Source organism: Megalobrama amblycephala, linkage group LG12, assembly GCF_018812025.1.
Source record: "Megalobrama amblycephala isolate DHTTF-2021 linkage group LG12, ASM1881202v1, whole genome shotgun sequence".
Lineage (NCBI taxonomy): Eukaryota > Metazoa > Chordata > Actinopteri > Cypriniformes > Xenocyprididae > Megalobrama > Megalobrama amblycephala.
The window spans coordinates 37,958,904-37,978,916 of record NC_063055.1 but is presented as its reverse complement, the minus strand read 5'-3'; the positions used below and the strand labels follow the sequence as shown (position 1 = coordinate 37,978,916).

General features: G+C 36.6%; 1 protein-coding gene across 1 annotated transcript; it reads left to right on the top strand.

The window, feature by feature from the left end:
• Window positions 1-61: 61 nt before the first annotated feature.
• Window positions 62-18,584, top strand: LOC125280488 (tumor necrosis factor receptor superfamily member 14-like). The gene is made up of 7 exons (XM_048211059.1): window positions 62-379; window positions 7,649-8,006; window positions 8,304-8,429; window positions 8,597-8,752; window positions 17,540-17,625; window positions 17,699-17,877; window positions 18,080-18,584. Exons 2-6 carry the CDS (start codon window positions 7,880-7,882, stop codon window positions 17,702-17,704), a joined length of 501 nt encoding a protein of 166 aa, XP_048067016.1. The 5' UTR covers window positions 62-379; window positions 7,649-7,879; the 3' UTR covers window positions 17,705-17,877; window positions 18,080-18,584.
• The last annotated feature ends 1,429 nt before the right edge of the window (window positions 18,585-20,013 follow it).

The following is a 20,013-nucleotide window of genomic DNA, read 5'->3' as shown; positions in this document are numbered from 1 at the left end:
ATTGTTTGGAGATCGCGTGATTCTCCGTTCGAGAGCGCATTCTTCACATCCGCGACAAAACAGTTGATTATTTACGAACGAAAGCTCACAGAAACGTGAAAATGGTCTCAGTTGAAAGAAAATATCCTAAGCTAAAATATGATATAGTGTGACTGAGCCCTTATCAAAAGAGCGGGGGTCGATTTCTCTCTTTTCAAAACTGCGGGGGTCCTGACCCCCTGTCCCCCGTGTCAACGGCACCCCTGCATGTCACTGTCGACTGTCAATGCTGTCAACTTCCTGCTTTCAGCTGACGATTTTGTTTTCGCTGTGACCACTGACCAGTGTTTTGTGAAAGAAACAGACGTGAAATTACTCTATAATCTATCAGCTGGTATTGGTAAGTAGTTTTAGTGTTTTATTAAAAATGAAAACCTGTAGCTGACATGGAGCTTTAAACTACTAAATAATCACGAACACAACAGCCTTTTGCTGTCCATATTTTTAAGGCAGTCGACAACTGACCAATTGATATTATGGCTCCGTTATGAGTCGCTTTGATAAGTGTTATTTCTAAGTTTCATTCACATTTTGACTAAACTTCTAAAGTGAAAGTATTCTTGCCTTATTTCCTGCTTTTGCTCCTCTCACGTGTTTTCAGGGTTTAATTTCTATTAAAATGCTTTTTTTGCTTTTTATGTGCAGTTTTATAATATATACAGGGCTGGAAATGGCTGAGATTCACTGGGGGGACTCTATATGGGAATTTTTTTTACTTTCAATGACTTTTCAGATGTATTTAAATATAAAATATTATACAATTATATAATCTGCTAACATCAAACAGGCCTATTTCATGTTTCCTCCAAACAATATTTTCTTAATTATCAAGCAAGCACATTGAAAGGCCAATGAACAACATTTATGAACTGTGTGTGGCACAAACATGTTCATTCATCAGAATCTTTGCTTGGAGAAAATAACCTGTTTGATTTTGGCCAAATTAAAGATACATTGTCTAGGAATTTGCATATGTGGTGCATACTGAATTGAACAGGTCAGAAACATTTTAAATACATTTGTCCTCAGGTTAAAGAAAACTGAATGTTTTGGATGGTTACTTACCTCTCAATTTAGTATACTTTGAAAATCAACAATTACACATTTAAAGGTGAATCCAGTTTTAATGCAAAAGGAAGCTGATGTGCATTGTAAAAAGCTAAATAATTTGGATAATAATGTAAATATAATAATATTTACTCATCCCTTTTCTTAAACAATGGTTAAAAGGGTTGAAATGTGATGTTTATCATTTTATAAAACTTTTTGTTTTGAGGATGTTACCATAGACCATAGAGTTTAAAAAAAAAAACATTGCTACCTGAACATGCAGTTTTATTCTAATATTCGCTGAAATAATTTCAACTGCTGATTTTTACTCAATAAGCTGCAAGATTCTGGAAATTGAGAATCACCTTTTTTAAAATAGTCTTCACAATTCTCCCATGATTCTGAATAGACAAAAAAAAATGTAATTTACTGATTCTGACATCATGTTAATTGCTGCAGTCTATTTACAAAAAACATTAATTTTTTTGAATGAATTATTATTTTATAAAAATTGGTTTGAATAAATGATTCAATGACTCAATTAAAAAGATGTCACTTGTTTCATAGATGAATCAACGTTTTTGAACAGTTCTTTGTAATGAATGAATCAATGACAAATACATTTTAACAATCATTTTTCGCCACCTACTGGTGTAACAATGTAATTGATGCAATCTTTATTTGAAGTATCAAGTTACTTTCAAAGGGTAATTTACTCTATTTTGTTCACTTCCAATTGGGATGGGGGACTGGTTGTCTTCCTTGGTTGCGAGGAGTTTGGGTTTGCTCCCTCATGAGGTTTATTTATTTGTTTGTTGCTTTATTTTTGCAAAATGGTCCACACATGCAAAGCTGGTTGATAACACAACTGCAATAAAATAAAAAACAGCCTATAGTTAACAATTAATTGTTTACAAAGTACCATGGGAAGTCAAACTATCTACATAAAATGTTCTTATACCGAACTTGTTGATTCTTGGAATACAGCCAGGTTTTTCCTAATGGGCATATCTGTCATATTAGCAGAACACATTTTACACATGAGGAAAACTAAAGTTTAGTCAATAATTCAAGAAGATCCATGATTCTAACTTGTACTTGGCCTTATGAAAAAGTAGTTCTTGTAATTGTTTAACCATAGCATTTGTTACAATAAGGATATAATTAAAGCTAGACCATTGATGACTCTTCATTGCATGCTTAGGGCAATGTTAACTTTTTTTCTCTCTTTTTTAAATCTATTGTCTTAATAGATTATATATTATAAATTCTTGAACAAGTTAGTTAAAATGTACCACAATAAATACAACAGAACGTGATAAATTCTAGTAAAGGTGGTCATGAGACGTTTAAAAAGCTTGCAGGATCATCATCATGTTTTCCCCTCTTTTCATCAGTCTTTTTACTGGCTGTTTTTAGATCATGACGACTTTCTCCATAACGTTTTACAACATTCTGAATAGAATTCAAATGAAACCCATTTGAATTCTATTGAGAACGTTCTATTTTATCATAGGAACGGCTCGCGCAAATTTTATCACACTTTGGAGCGCGCTGGTGAACGCGCCTGCGGTGATTCGCGTGCGGTGCGCCACTCATGCTTATAAAAGCTCCGAACACGCGATTTATAAAATTAATTAACCGCCTGATTCTGTTTCTGTGGGGTGGTTAGATCGAGTATGGCAACATGGGAGAAGTGCAGGTATGCAAGACAAAGCGTGGGTAGGCCTATGCTACAGATTAACCGTACCGGCTCACTTCGAGCACTGAGTAAGATCGCGTGGGTGTTTGAATTCAGATTGCGATCTTTTTATGATTAATCATGCAATTTTATTACGCTATGTTTTTGCGCTGAATCGGTTTCGTTTTCGTAGGCTATTGAGTGTTAATACAGAAATCCCTTCATTTCTATAAAAAAAATCAAACCAAATTTGAACTGGAACGCCGTCCCCCCTTGAAATTCACTCCGGGGACACCGTCCCCCCGCGTTACCCCCCATTTCCACCCCTGAATATATATATATATATACAGTCAAACAAAGATTTATTCAGACGCCTTAAACATTTAATTCATTATTACAGTTTATTCACTATAGTTGTTTATTTACACTATGTCAGAAAATTAATCTTAATTCTGATAACACTTAAGCAAAACATGGTCAGGTCAAATTCATGTCGTTTTCACACAAAATGCAGTCAATTAACACATTTCTAATATGCTTACATTTTCTTTTCATATAAGCTCACCCCATAACAAAATCATGGATCTTTCTCATCTTATTTGCAAATGCTTAAACACAGCATGTCAGAAATGAAATGTTCCAATCACTAAATATAGTAAATATATAAAAAAAATTGCAACAACAGCAGCTCAAAAGTATTGAAAAAAATATTTAAAACAAATACTGAAACAATTGATAAGCATTGTTACAGTTTTTTTCAATTGTTTACACGCAATTTTGAAAACCGGGTTCCTTTTTTCAAAATATAATCGCAATTATCCAAACACCATTGAATAATTCCTAGATTGTTTGCAAAATGACACACTTCAGTCAAAACATATACACATTTGTGAAAATGCTATTAGTTTTCATTTAACCAACACAGTCCTCAATGATCAGACACTATTGCAGCCAGTTTCACACTGCTGTGATAAATAAACACATTTGTAAAAAAACTAATTTTAGGAAATAGCATGTGCTAGATTTTTGGCCAGACATTGTCATGTAAGGGATAATTTAGATGAAAAAAAAAAAAATGGTGACAAACCCCCAACATTCTTCGTGATTAGTTTGAGATATAGGGAGAATGTACACAAATAGGCCTACTATAAACTTACCAGGCACTGCACAACACTGATGCTGCAGATTGAATATTTCAAGTATTTATTTCAATACTTACAGTATTTCTTACCATAATTAGTTACAGTAATCAGCCAACAATGAAATCAATGAAACAAATAAAATCTGTACACAAATAAAAATTACTGCATGAAGTACATACACTTTGACTCTGAAGAAAAACTACTGTAAAAGCAACAAGAATACTGTAACTATTCATCACCTCTCCGTCTAGCTGGATCAGGCCATAAGATTTTATCCACATCACAGGCTATGTCTTCATTGGCAAGGCACCATTGGAAGAATCGCCTCGTGTGACGAATCCACCCCTGCACAGAAGCTGCTTCGATATGATCACAGGCCTGCTCCATGGCCTGAATGAGGGGCAAACGGTCATAGGGCCGCAGGTCGTATACCTTCCACCGCCATGCTGAAAAAAACTCTTCTATTGGATTCAGGAAGGGGGAGTATGGGGGAAGGTATAAGACTTCAAATAGGCCTTTTTCACAAGAATCGGAAATCACGTGACGCAGGGTAAAGTTAGTTCCGCTATGCGTCTACGGCTATTAGATTGATATGCTCTTTTCTCAAATATCGCTTCTTACCTTTTCTGTTTTGTCTGTTTTCCAAGTCGCTTTTGTATAATCTACAAAGAAATTATTTTCTACTGGTTTGTAGCTTGTACGGCCGCTCAGACCGTTGCTCGAATTTACCGGCAGGTGGATTTATATTACCAGCTGTCATACAGTAAAGGCTACGCAGCTCATTCATCAATTTCCCCGATCGTATTACATACGACGAACATTATTTATATAATTTATTCATTAAAAAAAAAAAAAACTCCCAATAGGCTATATACTTTAATGGGGGATATAAAATCGAGATACATAATATTGTCGTGAGTTTAATATGTTTTAAAAATATATAGCATGTAATCTCATATGGCATCACATCCCACATTCAAGCATATGTTATAACTAATCCTGATCGATTAAAATGATTAAACTAAGACATAATTAATTTCCAACACCACACTGTACAACTATCAGTCTTTGCATTAATGCTGCAACAGCACAATAATATTGCGCATAATACACACTTTAAGATGATGATGACAGGAAAATGAGTGAGACTGAAGTGTTTATATCCAGAAATATCAGGGTGCGAGCGGCCTATTCAGGGTGCTCATGGAACCAATTCTGGACCAGAGCAGCCCGATGGAATGAGACATTGTCCCAAATGACAATGTACCGCATCTGGTTCACTTGGTTTAATGCTGTGACAATCTTGTGCAATCTGTCCAGAAATGCAAGTATTAGATTTGCATTATAGGGTCCCAGATTTGCATGGTGGTGAAGGACCCCATTTTGTGTAATAGCAGCGCAAAGGGTGATGTTTACCTCCTCGCTGCCCTGGCACATTTGTGATTGCCCTGTGTCCAATTACATTTCTCCCTCTTCTTCTTCTTTTTCTTCTTCTTCTAGCTCCTTCCATTTTTGTTGAAGACAGGTGAACTCACCTGCTGCCTTTTATAGCACACCTAAGTGCTGCGTTTTCAAATTAGCACATTTGTGCTTCCACGCCTGGTGGATGTGATTATCCAATTCATTCATTAGTGTGGTCATTGGCAATCCAGGGCTTTGTAATGACAAGGAAGTAACCTCACAATCCTTATCTGTGTCTAAGGTTTGAAAATGTGTGTAGAGTTTTACAAATCACTGTGTGTAATGTTTTGCGGAAAGGGTTAAGCAGACATTGTGTGTAATGTTGTGCAAATCTGTGGAGGTGTTTTGCTCATTGGAGTAGAATTTTGCAAATTGTGTGGAAATTTTTATTTTAGTGTGTAAACAATTGAAAAAAAAAACTGTAATTAGCAGATCACTGAAATATTGAGAAATAGCATATTCTAATCTCAGTTGGAGGAATAGTCAGGTGTTGAATTTATTTTCATTACATGGACACAGTATGACTCTTTGAATCGGTTTTGTTCAATGTGTATGAAGAACAACAGAGAGGAGCAGAGAGAAAATAATATCTGGGTGAGGGAGAGGAAGAGATGGAGGAGAGGAGAAGTTGGATCAGGACAAGGGAGAAGAAGAGGTATGGGAGAGGAGGAAGAATGTGTGCTGGATTGTTACACATGTGGAACCTATGAAAGCTTATTTCTGCCATGAATAGAAAATAAAAAAGGTAATTGTGACTTTTTATCTCACAATTCTGACTTTTTATCTCAATTCCTATAGTTTATATATCACAATTCTGAGGAAAAAAAAGTCAGAATTGTGAGATGAAAACCCACACACCCACCCCCAGAAAGAGATTTCAACAGAGGGTCAACTGAAGTTCTGCAGGGGACACATTTGACCAGTAGCTGCCCTGAGCAATTCTGTTACTTTCTTCTTCTTCTCTTTTTCTACTATTCTAAAACATAATGACTCTCTTCTGTTGCCAAGAATGCACAGATTCAACACTCAACCAAAAATGAAGAAAGGCTTACATGTATTATACTATTACTGCAGTAAAAAAAGCAAAGTGAATTTTAAAAACTATGGATTTCATATTTTCTGCAGTAGAACTGAAACATGACAGTAATGCAGTTTTCATAATGCCATCAACTGTTAGTATTTTGACAGTCATTGCGCTTTGATTGACTGTATGTTCATGTTGAATAGAAAACTTAGTGCTAGTGTTTGACAGAAAGACTCGATTTAGAATCAGCTTTGCTGTGTTTTGATACTGTGTTTAGCATTTTGAAATGTAGAGTTTCTGTTTATTTAACAAAATATGGTTTTAGGCAGAAAATTAACTGGCTAATTGTGTGATGAAGGAGTGTTGCTGTGTTAAGAGTTTAGAAAAAGTACTTTAAGTATTGATAAACGCTTGTTAGCAATTGGAAAAAACTGTAGTATTTATGTAAAAAAACTGATGTTTTTTTTTTAATTACTACATTTCCTCTGCATTTACTGTACTTAAAACAAAGAGTCATCTATTTTATTCCCAGAAATGTTTTCTAATGTAAATTTTGCAACAGTCATTTCCATCACAAAATGCTATTGAACAATATATTTGATTTATTTAGTGGAAATGACGCTGTGGTGGAAATATTTTTGATGTTTTTAGGAAAACATTAAAATGACAGAATTTGACGCAGGTCCACAGGTTTAGTTCATCCAGGAATGAAATTTCTGTCATTAATTACTCACCCTCATGTCGTTCCACACCCGAGACTGGACGTAAACAAAATATGAGAATGACACAGAAGAAAAGAGATTGTTTAATAAAGTTATTTTTGTTTTGTTTTTGCACACAAAAAGTATTCTTGTCTCTTCATAACATTAAGGTTGAACCACTGCAGTCACATGACTGTTTTAACAATGTCTTACCTTTCTGGACCTTAAAAGTGTTGATTATATTTCTGTCTATGGATGAGTCATACCTCTCAGATTTCAACAAAAATATCTTAATTTGTGTTCTGAAGATGAACGAAGGTCTTACGGGTGTGGAACGACACGAGGGTGAGTAATTAATGACTGAAATTTCATTTTTGGGTGAACAAATCCTTTAAGTAAACTAATGAGAATGTGAAGCGTGTTTTCAGAGATTTATTTCCTAAATATTCTCAAGACAAAAGTGCCTTTTTAATTTAAGAATAACCCAAAGGTATAGGCAAGAAAGTTCACAGTGAGCTGATTCTTTTCTTCTTTTCTTTCTTTTTTTCAGTTTGTTTGACAAAGAATGGAAATATCTGCAAGATGCTTGTGGAAAAAACAACCTGCACAAGATCTGATTTTTGAACTACTGTCTTCGTGTCTCTCAGTTTTCAACAAAACCCCCCTATACTGTCAGCTGCTGTAAAATCATCCATCAGATCTACTAATGGCACAGCAAGCTGAGGAAATGTTTCCTCAATGCTCATATTAGCTGATGAGACTCCACTGACATTTATGTGACATGATCACTTTGAAGATTATTGTTCTCTTTACTGTTATTGTTCCACTTCACTATGATTTTTGCTGGTGTAGATGTGCTGATGCTGAATATGAGATAGATGGGAGATGCTGTCCAATGTGTGCTCCTGGTAAGACTGAAAAGTTATACATATTTAACACAATATGTATAATTTCAAAGTTCCTAACTTTTGATTATTATTTTTTTTTTTCAGGTTTGTTAAATATATTACTTCAGTGATGATAAACTGCTTTATTCTGCAATCTGCATTAATGAATATATTTTCTGCATAAAAGCATTTGTTTGGTTTGAGAGGGGAAAAAAATAAATAAATTAGAAAGTCAGTATACAATGACAATGCATTTTTCATCACATTGGCAAAGTGGTTTCTGTTGAAATTAAATAAATTTTATGTGCTGCTTTTTAGGAGCCCGTGTTTATAGGCACTGCACAGAAAATATCAGCACAACTTGTGCTGCATCCCCTGAATTCACTTACACTGATGAACCCAATAGCTACACAAAATGCTTCACCTGTTCTGTGTGTGATTCAAGTGAGTGTTTCACATTTAACTTCATCTGGAAATTAAAAATAGATTTTATTCTTTTGAATCTGTTGGATCTTTTAATGCAGGTGATTCAGCATCCGAAGAGATACAAGCTAGATGTTCCTAATAGTAACTTGTGTAATATGGTTTGTTCTGACTCATTTCTATCTTAGGTCGAGGGTTAAGAGTGAAAAAAGCCTGTAGATGGTGGTCAGATACTGTTTGTGAGCCACTGGAACAATTCTACTGCACTGAACGAATTAAAGGTAGCTGTAGAAACGCTGTGAAACACTCTGAATGCAGCGCTGGACAATATATCAAACAAGCAGGTAAATGATAAAATGATATAACTATGCATGTTTAGTATCATCTGTGCTGCATTAGTTGCAGTTGAGGAAACAGAGCTGTCGTAGCCGTTTGTCTGTAAGTTTGAAATGGAGTTTATTTATTATAAGTTATGTATATTATTATTATTATTATATGTGCATATTTGTATTTTTATTTTGTGAGCTTATTTAGTTAATTATCATTCACCTGTTGGGTTGTACGGATGTATATGTCACCGCGTAAGGGTGGATAGGGAAGTGACATAAAGGAACAAATGTTTGATTTGGGGATGGTGGTTCCTAACAGTTTTTTGGCCACTTCTTTATTTTTCTTGGATTTTCTTAATTTAGAAATGCTTTTGAAACGAAACTTTTTGCTTTTAATAAACAAAATTAATTTTGAAAGGAAAGAATGCGTGTGGAGTGGAGTTTGTGCAAAATAGGCTAATCGCTACACCGGAATCCATGGCCTACAAAGAAAGGCCGACACATTTAAGTAAAAAAACTTAAGGGAATGTGGAGTTTGCGCCACAAGCTAGAGGAGAACGTGGATTTCCGTGAGTACATGGTGAAGAGTGCAATCGCTGATTCACAATGCTGATGTAGCGGAAAATTGTTGAGTTATTGCACAAGCATGATTTGGTGAAATTAAGTTTATGTTTGATGGACAATGGATGATGTTGCTAAAAAAGCGATTATGGACGAAAGGAAATTGTTTAAGTTACTCGCATCTCGCAGAGGAAAACTTGGCTCTTTGACGAGAAAGCAAAACGAAATAAATGCTACGATTGAAGCGGGCGAAAATAAAGAATCTGTTGCTAACATGTTGAAACTTTTAACACTGTGTTGGCGGATTTTATGGAATTGCAAGTGTCTGTGCAGAGTTTGTTGAATGATGATGATGAGGAGGCTGACCACGTAGACTGATATGAGCCGAAGTTAATTCTCTTCTGGGAATTTCTGAATGGGATTGAAGCATGGATGGATGAAAATCCAAATGGTAAAAGTGATGTCTTGGAAGGTGCTGTTGGGCCTATGGATAGTGTATCTCAGGCCACTAATAAGCCTTCTAAAAGAAGTTCCCGAAAGTCATCTAGAGTTTCTTCTAAAAGTAAAGTGAGTGCCTTTGCTATTTTCTGCAAGCAGAAGCGGAACGAGCTGCATTAAAAGCTAAAGCTCATGCTTTGGAGAAAAAACATGATTTGGACATGGAAGAGGCTCAACTTAAAGCAAAAAAAGAAAAGCTTGCTTTGGAATCTGAAATGGCTGCAGCAGATGCTAAGGTAAATGTTTTCCTGAAATCTGAATCGCTCCTCGAAAAAATGAGCTCAAAAAGCACAAAAGGAAGTGCAAAGTCTGACACAAGCAGTACTTATCCATCTACTGAATATATTGCACCTGCAAGAACACCAACGGTTCAAATAAGGGGAAAAAAGAGAAACAAGGGGAAAAAAAAGTAAATCTACTCCGACAGTGAAAACGCATCAAAGCCATGAAAAAACTCAGAAACATAAAAGGGACTCATCCACTTTGGACAATACAGTTCTTGCAGATGTTTTGAAAAAAACAAATTGAAATAACTGCTTTGTTGATAAAGCAACAGCAAACATTCCTTCTTCCAACAAGGGAAATTCCTGTGTTCGGTGGAGATTGCTGTTCAGATCCTTTATTAAAGCATTTGAACAGGGTATTGAAAGCAAGACTGACCGTATGCAAGACAGGCTCTATTACAATTTACAGTTGGACAACCCAAAAATCTGGTCTGCAGTTACTTGCGCATGGATCCTGTAATGGGATACAAGAAAGCAAAGCAGCAACTTGAATGGAATTTTGGTAACAGTATTAAAAATATCATCTGCTTTCATTGAAAAGGCTTTGAATTGGACCGCTTTAAAGGCAGAGGATGGACCAGCTCTAAGATCTTATGCACTCTTTCTTCATAGCTGTTTAAACACTATGCAAGAGGTTAAATTTCTGGAGGAGCTGGAAAATTCAGCCAACTTGAGAACGATTGTTTCCAAACTGCCTCATAAGCTTCGTGACAAGTGGAGAACAATTGCTTGCAGCATACAGGATAGCCACAATAGAAAAGTCAAGTTTAAAGATCTTCTTGAATTCATTGAAAGAGATACATGAGCTGCATTGGATCCTGTATTTGGTGACATACAAACCGCAACAGACGAGAGGAATTTCTAAAGTAACCACAACTACAAAGCCCAATGGCAAAGGCAGCAGTTACTACTGTAGCAGAAAACATGAACGACCAAACTCCTAAAATCTTTTCAGATAACAAGTGCATTGGTTTCCTTAAAAGATGGGAAATAAATTGGGCCTGTTTCAAAAGATTGTGCTCTATCTATAGTTCCTGTTAATGTGAAATTGAGTAAGGGAACCAAAGTTGTGCAGACGTATGCGTTTCTAGATCCAGGTAGTTCTGCAACGTTTTCCACAGAAGAATTGATGTCTCAATTAAATGCTGCAGGAAGAAAGATGAAAATACTTCTGAAAACTATGGGTCAGGTAAAGCTTGTGGCCAGTTACAGAGTTTCTGGATTAGAAGCGGCTTCCTTCAAGTCGATCTCAGTCACCAAAGACAACATTCCTACAGAAAAGGACATTAGAAAATGGTCTTACCTGAGGGATGTTGATTTGACGCCAATAAATGCAAGCATTGGGCTACTTATAGGCATCAATGTTCCAAAGGCATTGGAACCATGGAGAATCGTCAACAGTGAAGGTAATGGACCATACGCTGTGAAACTCTCCTTGGTTGGGTCATTAACGGTCCACTTAATCATGGTATGAATGATGATGAGGATAATGTCCCTGAAATGCAAGTTGGAGGAACTGTTGATCAATCAAGATTTCATTGAACAGCAGTACGATGAAAAGACAGAAATGTCAGTAGAAGATCGGCAATTCGTGGACATGATCTCAAAGACTGCAGAACTCAAAGACAGACATTATTATTAAAATTTGCCTTTTCATGAGTCCAATGTAAAAATGCCAAACAATAAGAGCATGGTACATACACGTCCTCGGCACTTGTTGAAAAGATTCAAAAGAGACATATCGTTCTATGCTGAGTACAAAAAGTTTATGGATGATGTGATTGCAAAGGGGTATACAGGAGACTGTACCAAGTGACCAGCTGAATCTAGAAAATGGAAAGGTATGGTATATACCACACCATGGAGTTAGGCACCCACGCAAAAAGACGCTGCGTGTGGTATTCGACTGTGCATCAATGTTTGGTGTGACTGTTGCAAGGCCCAAACTTGACAAATAATTTGATAGGAGTTTTACTTTACTATTTCTGATTTCGTCAAGGCCCCATTGCCTTTTATGACTGATATTGAAGGTATGTTCCACCAGGTGGCCACGGAAGATGTAGATTTTCAGCATTTTCTTTGGTGGTCTGATGGAGACATAACAAAGGACCTTAAAGAGCGCAGAATGGTTGTCCATATATTTGGTGCAGTATCATCACCAAGCTGAGCGACCTTTGCCTTGCTAAAGACAGCTAATGATAACCAAAGGGATTATACAGAAGCTGTAACTAACACCATCAGGCAGATGTCGATGATTGTTTAAAAGCTGTAAATATGGTGGACCAAGCTTTATCTTTGTATGATCAACTAACAGCACTGTGTAGCAAGGGAGGATTTTGACTTAACAAATGGATTTGCAAAGACCGTTCCATTCTCAGTGTAATTCCTCAGGAAAACCGAGCCAAGGCAGTGAAGATGCTGGACCTCAGTAAAGACCAGCTTCCCATGGAGAGAGCTCTGGGTGTTCAGTGGGACATAGAAAAGGATGTGTTCACCTTCAGTGTAACAATCAAACAACACTCAATGACAAGACGTGGCATTTTATCCATTGTGAGTTCAATTTACGATCCATTGGGGTTTCTGTCACCCATCGTTCTTTCTGCCAAGCAAATTCTGCAGAATCTATGTAGGATCAAACTTCCCTGGGATGAAAAGGTCCCTTTGAATACTGCTTTAAGGTGCTAAAAATGGCTTGATGAGTTGATTCCTTTAAACACCTTTAGCGTGAACAAATGCTTCACATCCAAAGATTTCGGGATCATAGCATCCGCACAGTTGCACAACTTTTCGGATGCAAGTGAGGCTGGGTATGGAGCAGTGTCATACCTAAGACTCCTAAATGACAAAGGAGTGAATGTGACATTCGCCAAGGGAAAGGCCAAGGTAGCACCGCTTAAACAAACGACCATACCTAGATTGGAATTGGCAGCAGCCATCCTAGCTGTACGCTTGGATAGGTTGTTGAAAGCAGAGGTGCAGTTTCATCTGGATGAATCTTTCTTTTGGTCAGACAGTGCTACAGTGCTGAAATACATAGCTAACACAACGAAAAGATTCAAAACTTTCCATTGTGAATAATTTCCATTATTCACACCCATTCTAAGGCCTCACAGTGGAAGTACATCTGCTCTAAATTAAATCTGGCAGATGCAGCATCAAGAGGCATGAAAACTGAAGAATTCCTTCGATCTCAAGTTTGGATAAATGGACCTGACTTCCTCTCGAAGTCACCATCTCAATGGCCTGAAGCAGAGGAAGAGGTGAGCTTAATTCTGGATAATGATCCAGAAGTGAAAAGAAAAAATATGTGCTTGTGTTTCTGTGACTGATGAAAAGGAACCTCCAACAAGTCAACTCTTGAACTACTTCTCGTACTGGACTCATCTAAAAAGAGTGGTAGCATGGATTCGTAAGTTTGTAGAAGTCTTAAAATGGAAAGTGAAGGAAAATAAAATGCAGAACCAACTCAGGGCACAGAGAAGTTGTAAGCAGAAAACAAAGCCACAATTACCTGAGAATCTGAGTTTGACATTTTTTGTTGAAGATTTTATTGTGGCAGAAAAAGCTATTGTATCTTTTGTGCAAAATGGGTTAGTGCAAAATTTCAGTGAGGAAATTTCGGCTTTAAAAGGAGGCATTCAAAAAAGATACAGTCATTTGTACAAACTTGACCCTGAGATTGTTGGAGTATTGAGAGTGGGTGGAAGGCTAAGCAAGTCAGCTTTGCCTGAAGAGGTGAAACATCCTGTCATTTTACTGAAATCTAGTCATGTTTCAAAACTCATTCTTCGAAATGTGCATGAGAAAATAGGGCATAGAGTAAGAAACCACATGCTTTCAACCCTTTGTCGACACTACTGAATTCCGCATGCTAACTCTGCTTCTAGGAAAATAATCAAAGAATGTGTGATTTGTCAACGAAAGGGACAAAAGCCAGGTGAACAAAAAATGTCAGGCCTACCTGCTGACAGAGTTTCTATGGACCACCCTCCATTTACGTACGTTGGTATGGATTACTTGGCCAATGGCCAATCGAGACTAAGCGAGGAAGGAGCACTGTTAAAATATATGGTGTTATATTTACATGTTTGACATGTCAAGCAGTTAACATTGAAATGGCCCATACTCTTGATACAGACTCCTGTATCAATGCGATCAGAAGATATGTATGTCGACGAGGGCAAGTGAAGGAAATTCGCTCAGATAATGGCACCAATTTTGTCAGTGCTAATCGGGAATTGAAAAATGCTTTGAAAGAATTAAATCAAAGTAAGATTCAAAGTTACCTTATCAACAACGGCGTCAAATGGACATTCAACCCGCCTCATGGTGCCCATCATGGGGGTGTCTGGGAACACTTAGTCCAGCAAATAAAAAAGGTGCTTTTCTCAGTTGTGAAACAGCAGATGCTGGATGATGAAACTTTACATACTGTTTTGTGCAAAAGTGGAATCAATACTGAATGATCGTCCAATCACTCCATCTTCCAAGATCCAGAAGATCTCTCTTACACCCAATCACATCTTACAACTCAGAGCTAAACCCATTTTACCATCTGGTCTGTTTAAAAGGGAAGACTTGTACATTAAAAGACGGTAGAGACAAGTTCAGTACTTGGCTGATTTGTTTTGGAAAAGGTGGATAAAAGAATCCCTCCCTTTAATGCAACAAAGCCAGAAGTGGAACCAACAACGCCGGAACTTCAGCATTGGGAATCTGGTGCTTGTGGTTGATGAGGTGGCACCTAGAAATTCTTGGCCCCTGGGACACATTACAAAAACGTTAGCGGATTCAAAAGGATTTGTTCATCGTGTGCGTGTGAAGACCCAAACAAGTGAGCTAAAAAGGCCTATCAATATCTGTTAATGGAGACAGTATGCTGAACTTTAGAGTCAAATATTAATATTTTTGACTCTACATTTACACTGATTCATATACAGTGCCCTCCACAATTATTGGCACCCTTAGTAATTATGAGCAAAGGCGGCTGTGAAAATAAATCTGCATTGTTTATCCTTTTGATCTTTCATTCAAAAAATTCACAAAATTGTAAAGTTTCATTGAAGGAAAAGAATTGAAAGTGGGGGGAAAATCACATTATGAAATAAATGTTTTCCTCCAAAACACATTGGCCACAATTATTGGCACCTTTTTATTCAAAACTTTTTGCAACCTCCTTTTGCCAAGATAACAACTCTGAGTCTTCTTCTATAAAGCCTGATGAGTTTGGAGAACACCTGACAAGAGATCAGAGACCATTCCTTCATGCAAAATCATTTCAGATTCTGGAAGATCCAACCACGGCCCATTATTGGATTTCTAGCAGAAGCGGTCAGGTTTTCATTTTTTATCTGTTGGTATTTGCTAGTATCCATGATACCATGTATCTGAACAAGATGTCCAGGACCTCCAGCAGAAAAATAGGCCCACAACATTAAAGATATAGCAGTATATTTAACCGTGGGCATGGGGTACTTTTTATCCATGTGTGCACCAAACCCATCTGGTGGGTTTGCTGCCAAAAAGCTCTTTTTTTAGTTTCATACATAGAAGCCAGTCCCGTTTGAAGTTCCAGTCTTGTCTGACAACTGAATATGCTGGAGATTGTTTCTGGATGAGAGCAGAGGATTTTTCTTGAACCCCTCCCGAACAACTTGTGGTAATGTAGGTGCTGTTTGATCATTTTTTTAGGCTTTCTGAAACTCAAGACTCAACTAATCTCTGTGATCCTTGGAGAGTCTTTGTCCACTCAAACTCTCCTCCTCACCGCGCATTAGGACCATTTAGACACACGTCCTCTTCCAGGCAGATTTGTAACATCTTTAGTTGATTGGAACTTCTTAATTATTGCCCTGATGGTGGAAATGGGGATTTTCAATGCTTTAGCTATTTTAGGAATTTGGCCTTTGTGTTTCCTCATCTTTGTACTCCTGTGGAACAGGAAGTCATGGCTGGACAATTTCATGTTCATGATCACTGTGGTGTGCTAAAAAATGTAAATATGAATGGGAATATACTTCAGAGATATTTTACTCATAGAATTTCTAGGGGTGCCAATAATTGTGGCCAACAAGTATTGGAGAAAAATATTTATTTCATAATGTGAGTTTCCCTCCACTTTCAATTGATTTACTTCAATGAAAGGTTAGAATTTTGTAAAAATTTTTTAATGAAAGATCAAAAGGATAAACAATGCAGATTTATTTTCACAGCTGCCTTTGCTTATATTTACTAAGGGTGCCAATAATTGTGGAGGGCACTGTATACTGATAAACCTACATACACATCAAACACTGAAACACTGGCCTAATTTATTTATTTATTTATTTATTTGAAAGAAGATTTTTCCAAAGGATATTTTTTGGACATTGAATCGAACGTCTAAATATTTTGTTTGAATCTAAATGTATAACCCTATGGATGTCACAGACACGCCAGGCTCCAGCACCCTCCAATCACAGTGCACTCCCTCTCCAGAATACTAACCACCGTCACCTGCACCTCATCAGCACACTCATTACCAGCACTACTTAAGACACACTCACACACAGTCACATTGTCTGGTCTTGTTTGCATCCAAGGACTTACCTGAATGCTTACCTCAAGGACTCCTCTTGCTACTTACCTGTACTCCATGTACCCAAGCTCTGCTCCTCGTCTTCTATCTGGTGTGAAGTGTTGTCTGAAGTCATCTACTCCATTCAGCAAGTATCATTCTACATTGTCACTCTGCAATCACAAAAGGACTGTGTCATTCTCCATATCATTCATCAGTCATGAACTTGCAACTGTTTACTCACCTGTTGTCCTCCTGATACTCTGCTTGTGTTCAATAAACAACCTGTTAACCTATCTTCTGTCTCTCGACTGGTACTATTGTAACAATGGACTTGAGATGAACAATGTGAAATGAACTATTTTTCTTTGTTTAGTAGTTACTAAAGTTCTTGTTATTACTTGTAAACAAGAATTAGGGGCTGGAATGTCGTAGCCATTTGTCTATAAGTCTGAAATGGAGTTTATTTATTATAAGTTATGATTATTATTATGTCCATATTTGTATTTTTATTTTGTGAGCTTATTTAGTTCATTATCATTCACCTGTTGGGTTGTACGGATGTATACGTCACCGCGTAAGGGCGGATAGGGAAGTGACATAAAGGAACAAATGTTTGATTTGGGGATGGTCACTAGTGTTTTTTTGTTTTTGTTTTTTTTTTTAACCACTTTAATTTTTCTTGTATTTTTGTTTGTATTATGAACTTAATTTAGAAATGATTTTGAAACAACTTTGCTTTTAATAAACTAAATTAATTTTGAAAGGAAAGAACGCGTGTGGAGTGTGTGCAAAATAGGCTTATCGCTATACCTGAATCCACGGCCTACAAAGAAAGGCTGGCATGAGCGTTTTTTTTAAAAACACTATCTTTTCTGTAACTGTATGTCATTGTCTTCACAGGAACTCCCTCCACAGATACAGTATGTGCGGATTGTGAAGCTGACACCTATTCAAACGGATCTTTTTCATCCTGTTTACCACACACAGTAAGTGTTCATTTATACTGTTGGTGTGTGCTGTTGATCATCATCTTCATCTGATCCTGGATATTATTCACAGATGTGAAGCTCTGGGACTTACTGAAACAACTCCAGGAACACGATCATCTGACTGTGAATGTGGAAACACCACTACTGCTTTATCAGTCATTGTCCCTAGTGTTTTAGTTACTTTAATAATAATTGCAGTAGTAATTGTTTTTACAGTTATTCAGAAGAAGAAACAATCTAATCATTCAGGTAAGCTTTATTCAATTTGTCAAGAATGTTTGTAGTATGAAATATACAGTTATTTTTTGAAAAACCTTTAGTGACATAATATTAGATTTCAATTGTGATTTATTTAATACTATTTTGTGGTTTGACTGTGAGAAAGCAATGCAAATCATTCTCTGTGCTTGTTCAAGCTGAAATAGCTAATGATTTCCTTCACTGTTTTTAGTTGATGATGACTGTGTAAATTTTGACCCAAACGGATTGGAAGAAGTCCCAACAAATGAGGAATCACTACAGATTCCAGACTCCTCAGAATTGTCTCCACATCAGGGTAGATGCCAAGACTAAAATATTTAAAAACAATACTTTTAAATAAAGTCACTTTTCTGTTCATATAATATACATAAAATATCATGATGTAGGCTACAATGAGCAAAATTTTAAAACGTAGCCTATTGATTATGCTTAATGTCAATGAATGGATACAAACATTTTAGTTTATATTTCATATATATATATATATATATATATATATATGTGTGTGTGTGTAACATGTTGTAAAGTATTTCCCATTTGACTGTATACATATTATTAGCCTATTATTATTATTTTTTTGTTTAAAAATATACTAATAAATGTGTAACATGTTGTAAAGTTTCCTGTTTGACTAGGCCTATGTAATCGTATTATTTCCTTCATGTTGTTACAAATAATATTTAGACACCAAGTATGTGATTTATTTCATGTTAAATAAAAATAACCATTTAATACAAAGCTTTGAACTTTGAGCCTTGAAAGCTTTCAAAAGTGTATTTTAAGCAAATACACATTTAATATATAAATTAGTTCACCACATCATGACACAAATATCACACAACTCACCGTCATGCTTCTGTTGTCAAATGTCTCATTGGCTTAAATGCATGTTTTATTTGTTCAAGGATTTGCAATGATTAAATGCATGTAGGCCTATATTTGACATTGAGTATCAGTTTAATGATTTACAATTTACAACTACAGTATTAGCTTTTAAAGTGGAACATGTTATAATCTATACAGTAAGAACACTATATTTCTCACCGTCCATATCCACTTCACCTGTATGAAGCAATAGTATCCAGCTGCAGAACCGCAGCCACAGGGGCGGGGCTTAATCAGTCAAAGATGCGCTACACATACACGTCATTTTCTTTTGTTAAATATAAGCTGTTTTCACATGGATTTTGATTGGATCGATGTCTACAATATTTAACAACAATACTTTAAAATAAAGTCACGTGTCTGTTTATAAGATATGATAATGTACAATTACTATTAGGGATGTCCCGATCACGTTTTTTTGCCCTCGAGTCCGAGTCCGAGTCATTTGATTTTGAGTATCTACCGATACCGAGTCCCGATCCGATACTTCTATAATACATGAAAAAGAATAAAGAGCGAAAAAAAAAAACAGATCCAGGAACAGTGCTTTTCAGGTTTTTCAGGAATCTAACAATCGTTTTCACATACAGAAAATGGATAAAGTAATCAAATATAAAATATCACTGCATATTATCTTTACTGTATAAAATAAATAAAGATTAATCATTATTGAAGTTACAAAAACTATTCAGTCAAGAGCAGTGAGTGATTTCTTTGTTATTTGTTGTTTGATTTAACATTAAAAACAGGCAGCAGGAATAGTTTTTTTTCCCTATAAGACATGCACGATCCAGTACATATACTGTTACACATGCGCTGTCTTTCTCGACTAATATACGTTCACTTAAGACATAACCGACTATGTTTGCTAGGATACTCGCTAAGACGAGCATGTTGACATAATTTTTGTATGAATTTGTCCGCTGAAGCGCAAGACTTGAAAGAGAACTCAGTATTTGCGCGCTGACTGAAATTAGCGTGTGCGCGCTTCGGATGAGCGCACACAAATCTTCTCACAGCGCGTGCGAGTTCTCTTTCGCGTCGTGTTCTTGAAGGTTTAAATCAGCAAGGCTTAAATGAGTTAGTTTAAACACAGACAGCAACGTGTGCTGTTCAGGTCTCACCTGTATCAACACCCGGGTGATGACGGTGTAAATGACTGGACATTAGAGCATACGGCACTCGCAGTTAACAGTTTACAAAGAGTGACTGTTTTGTCCACGCCTCTATGGTCCACGC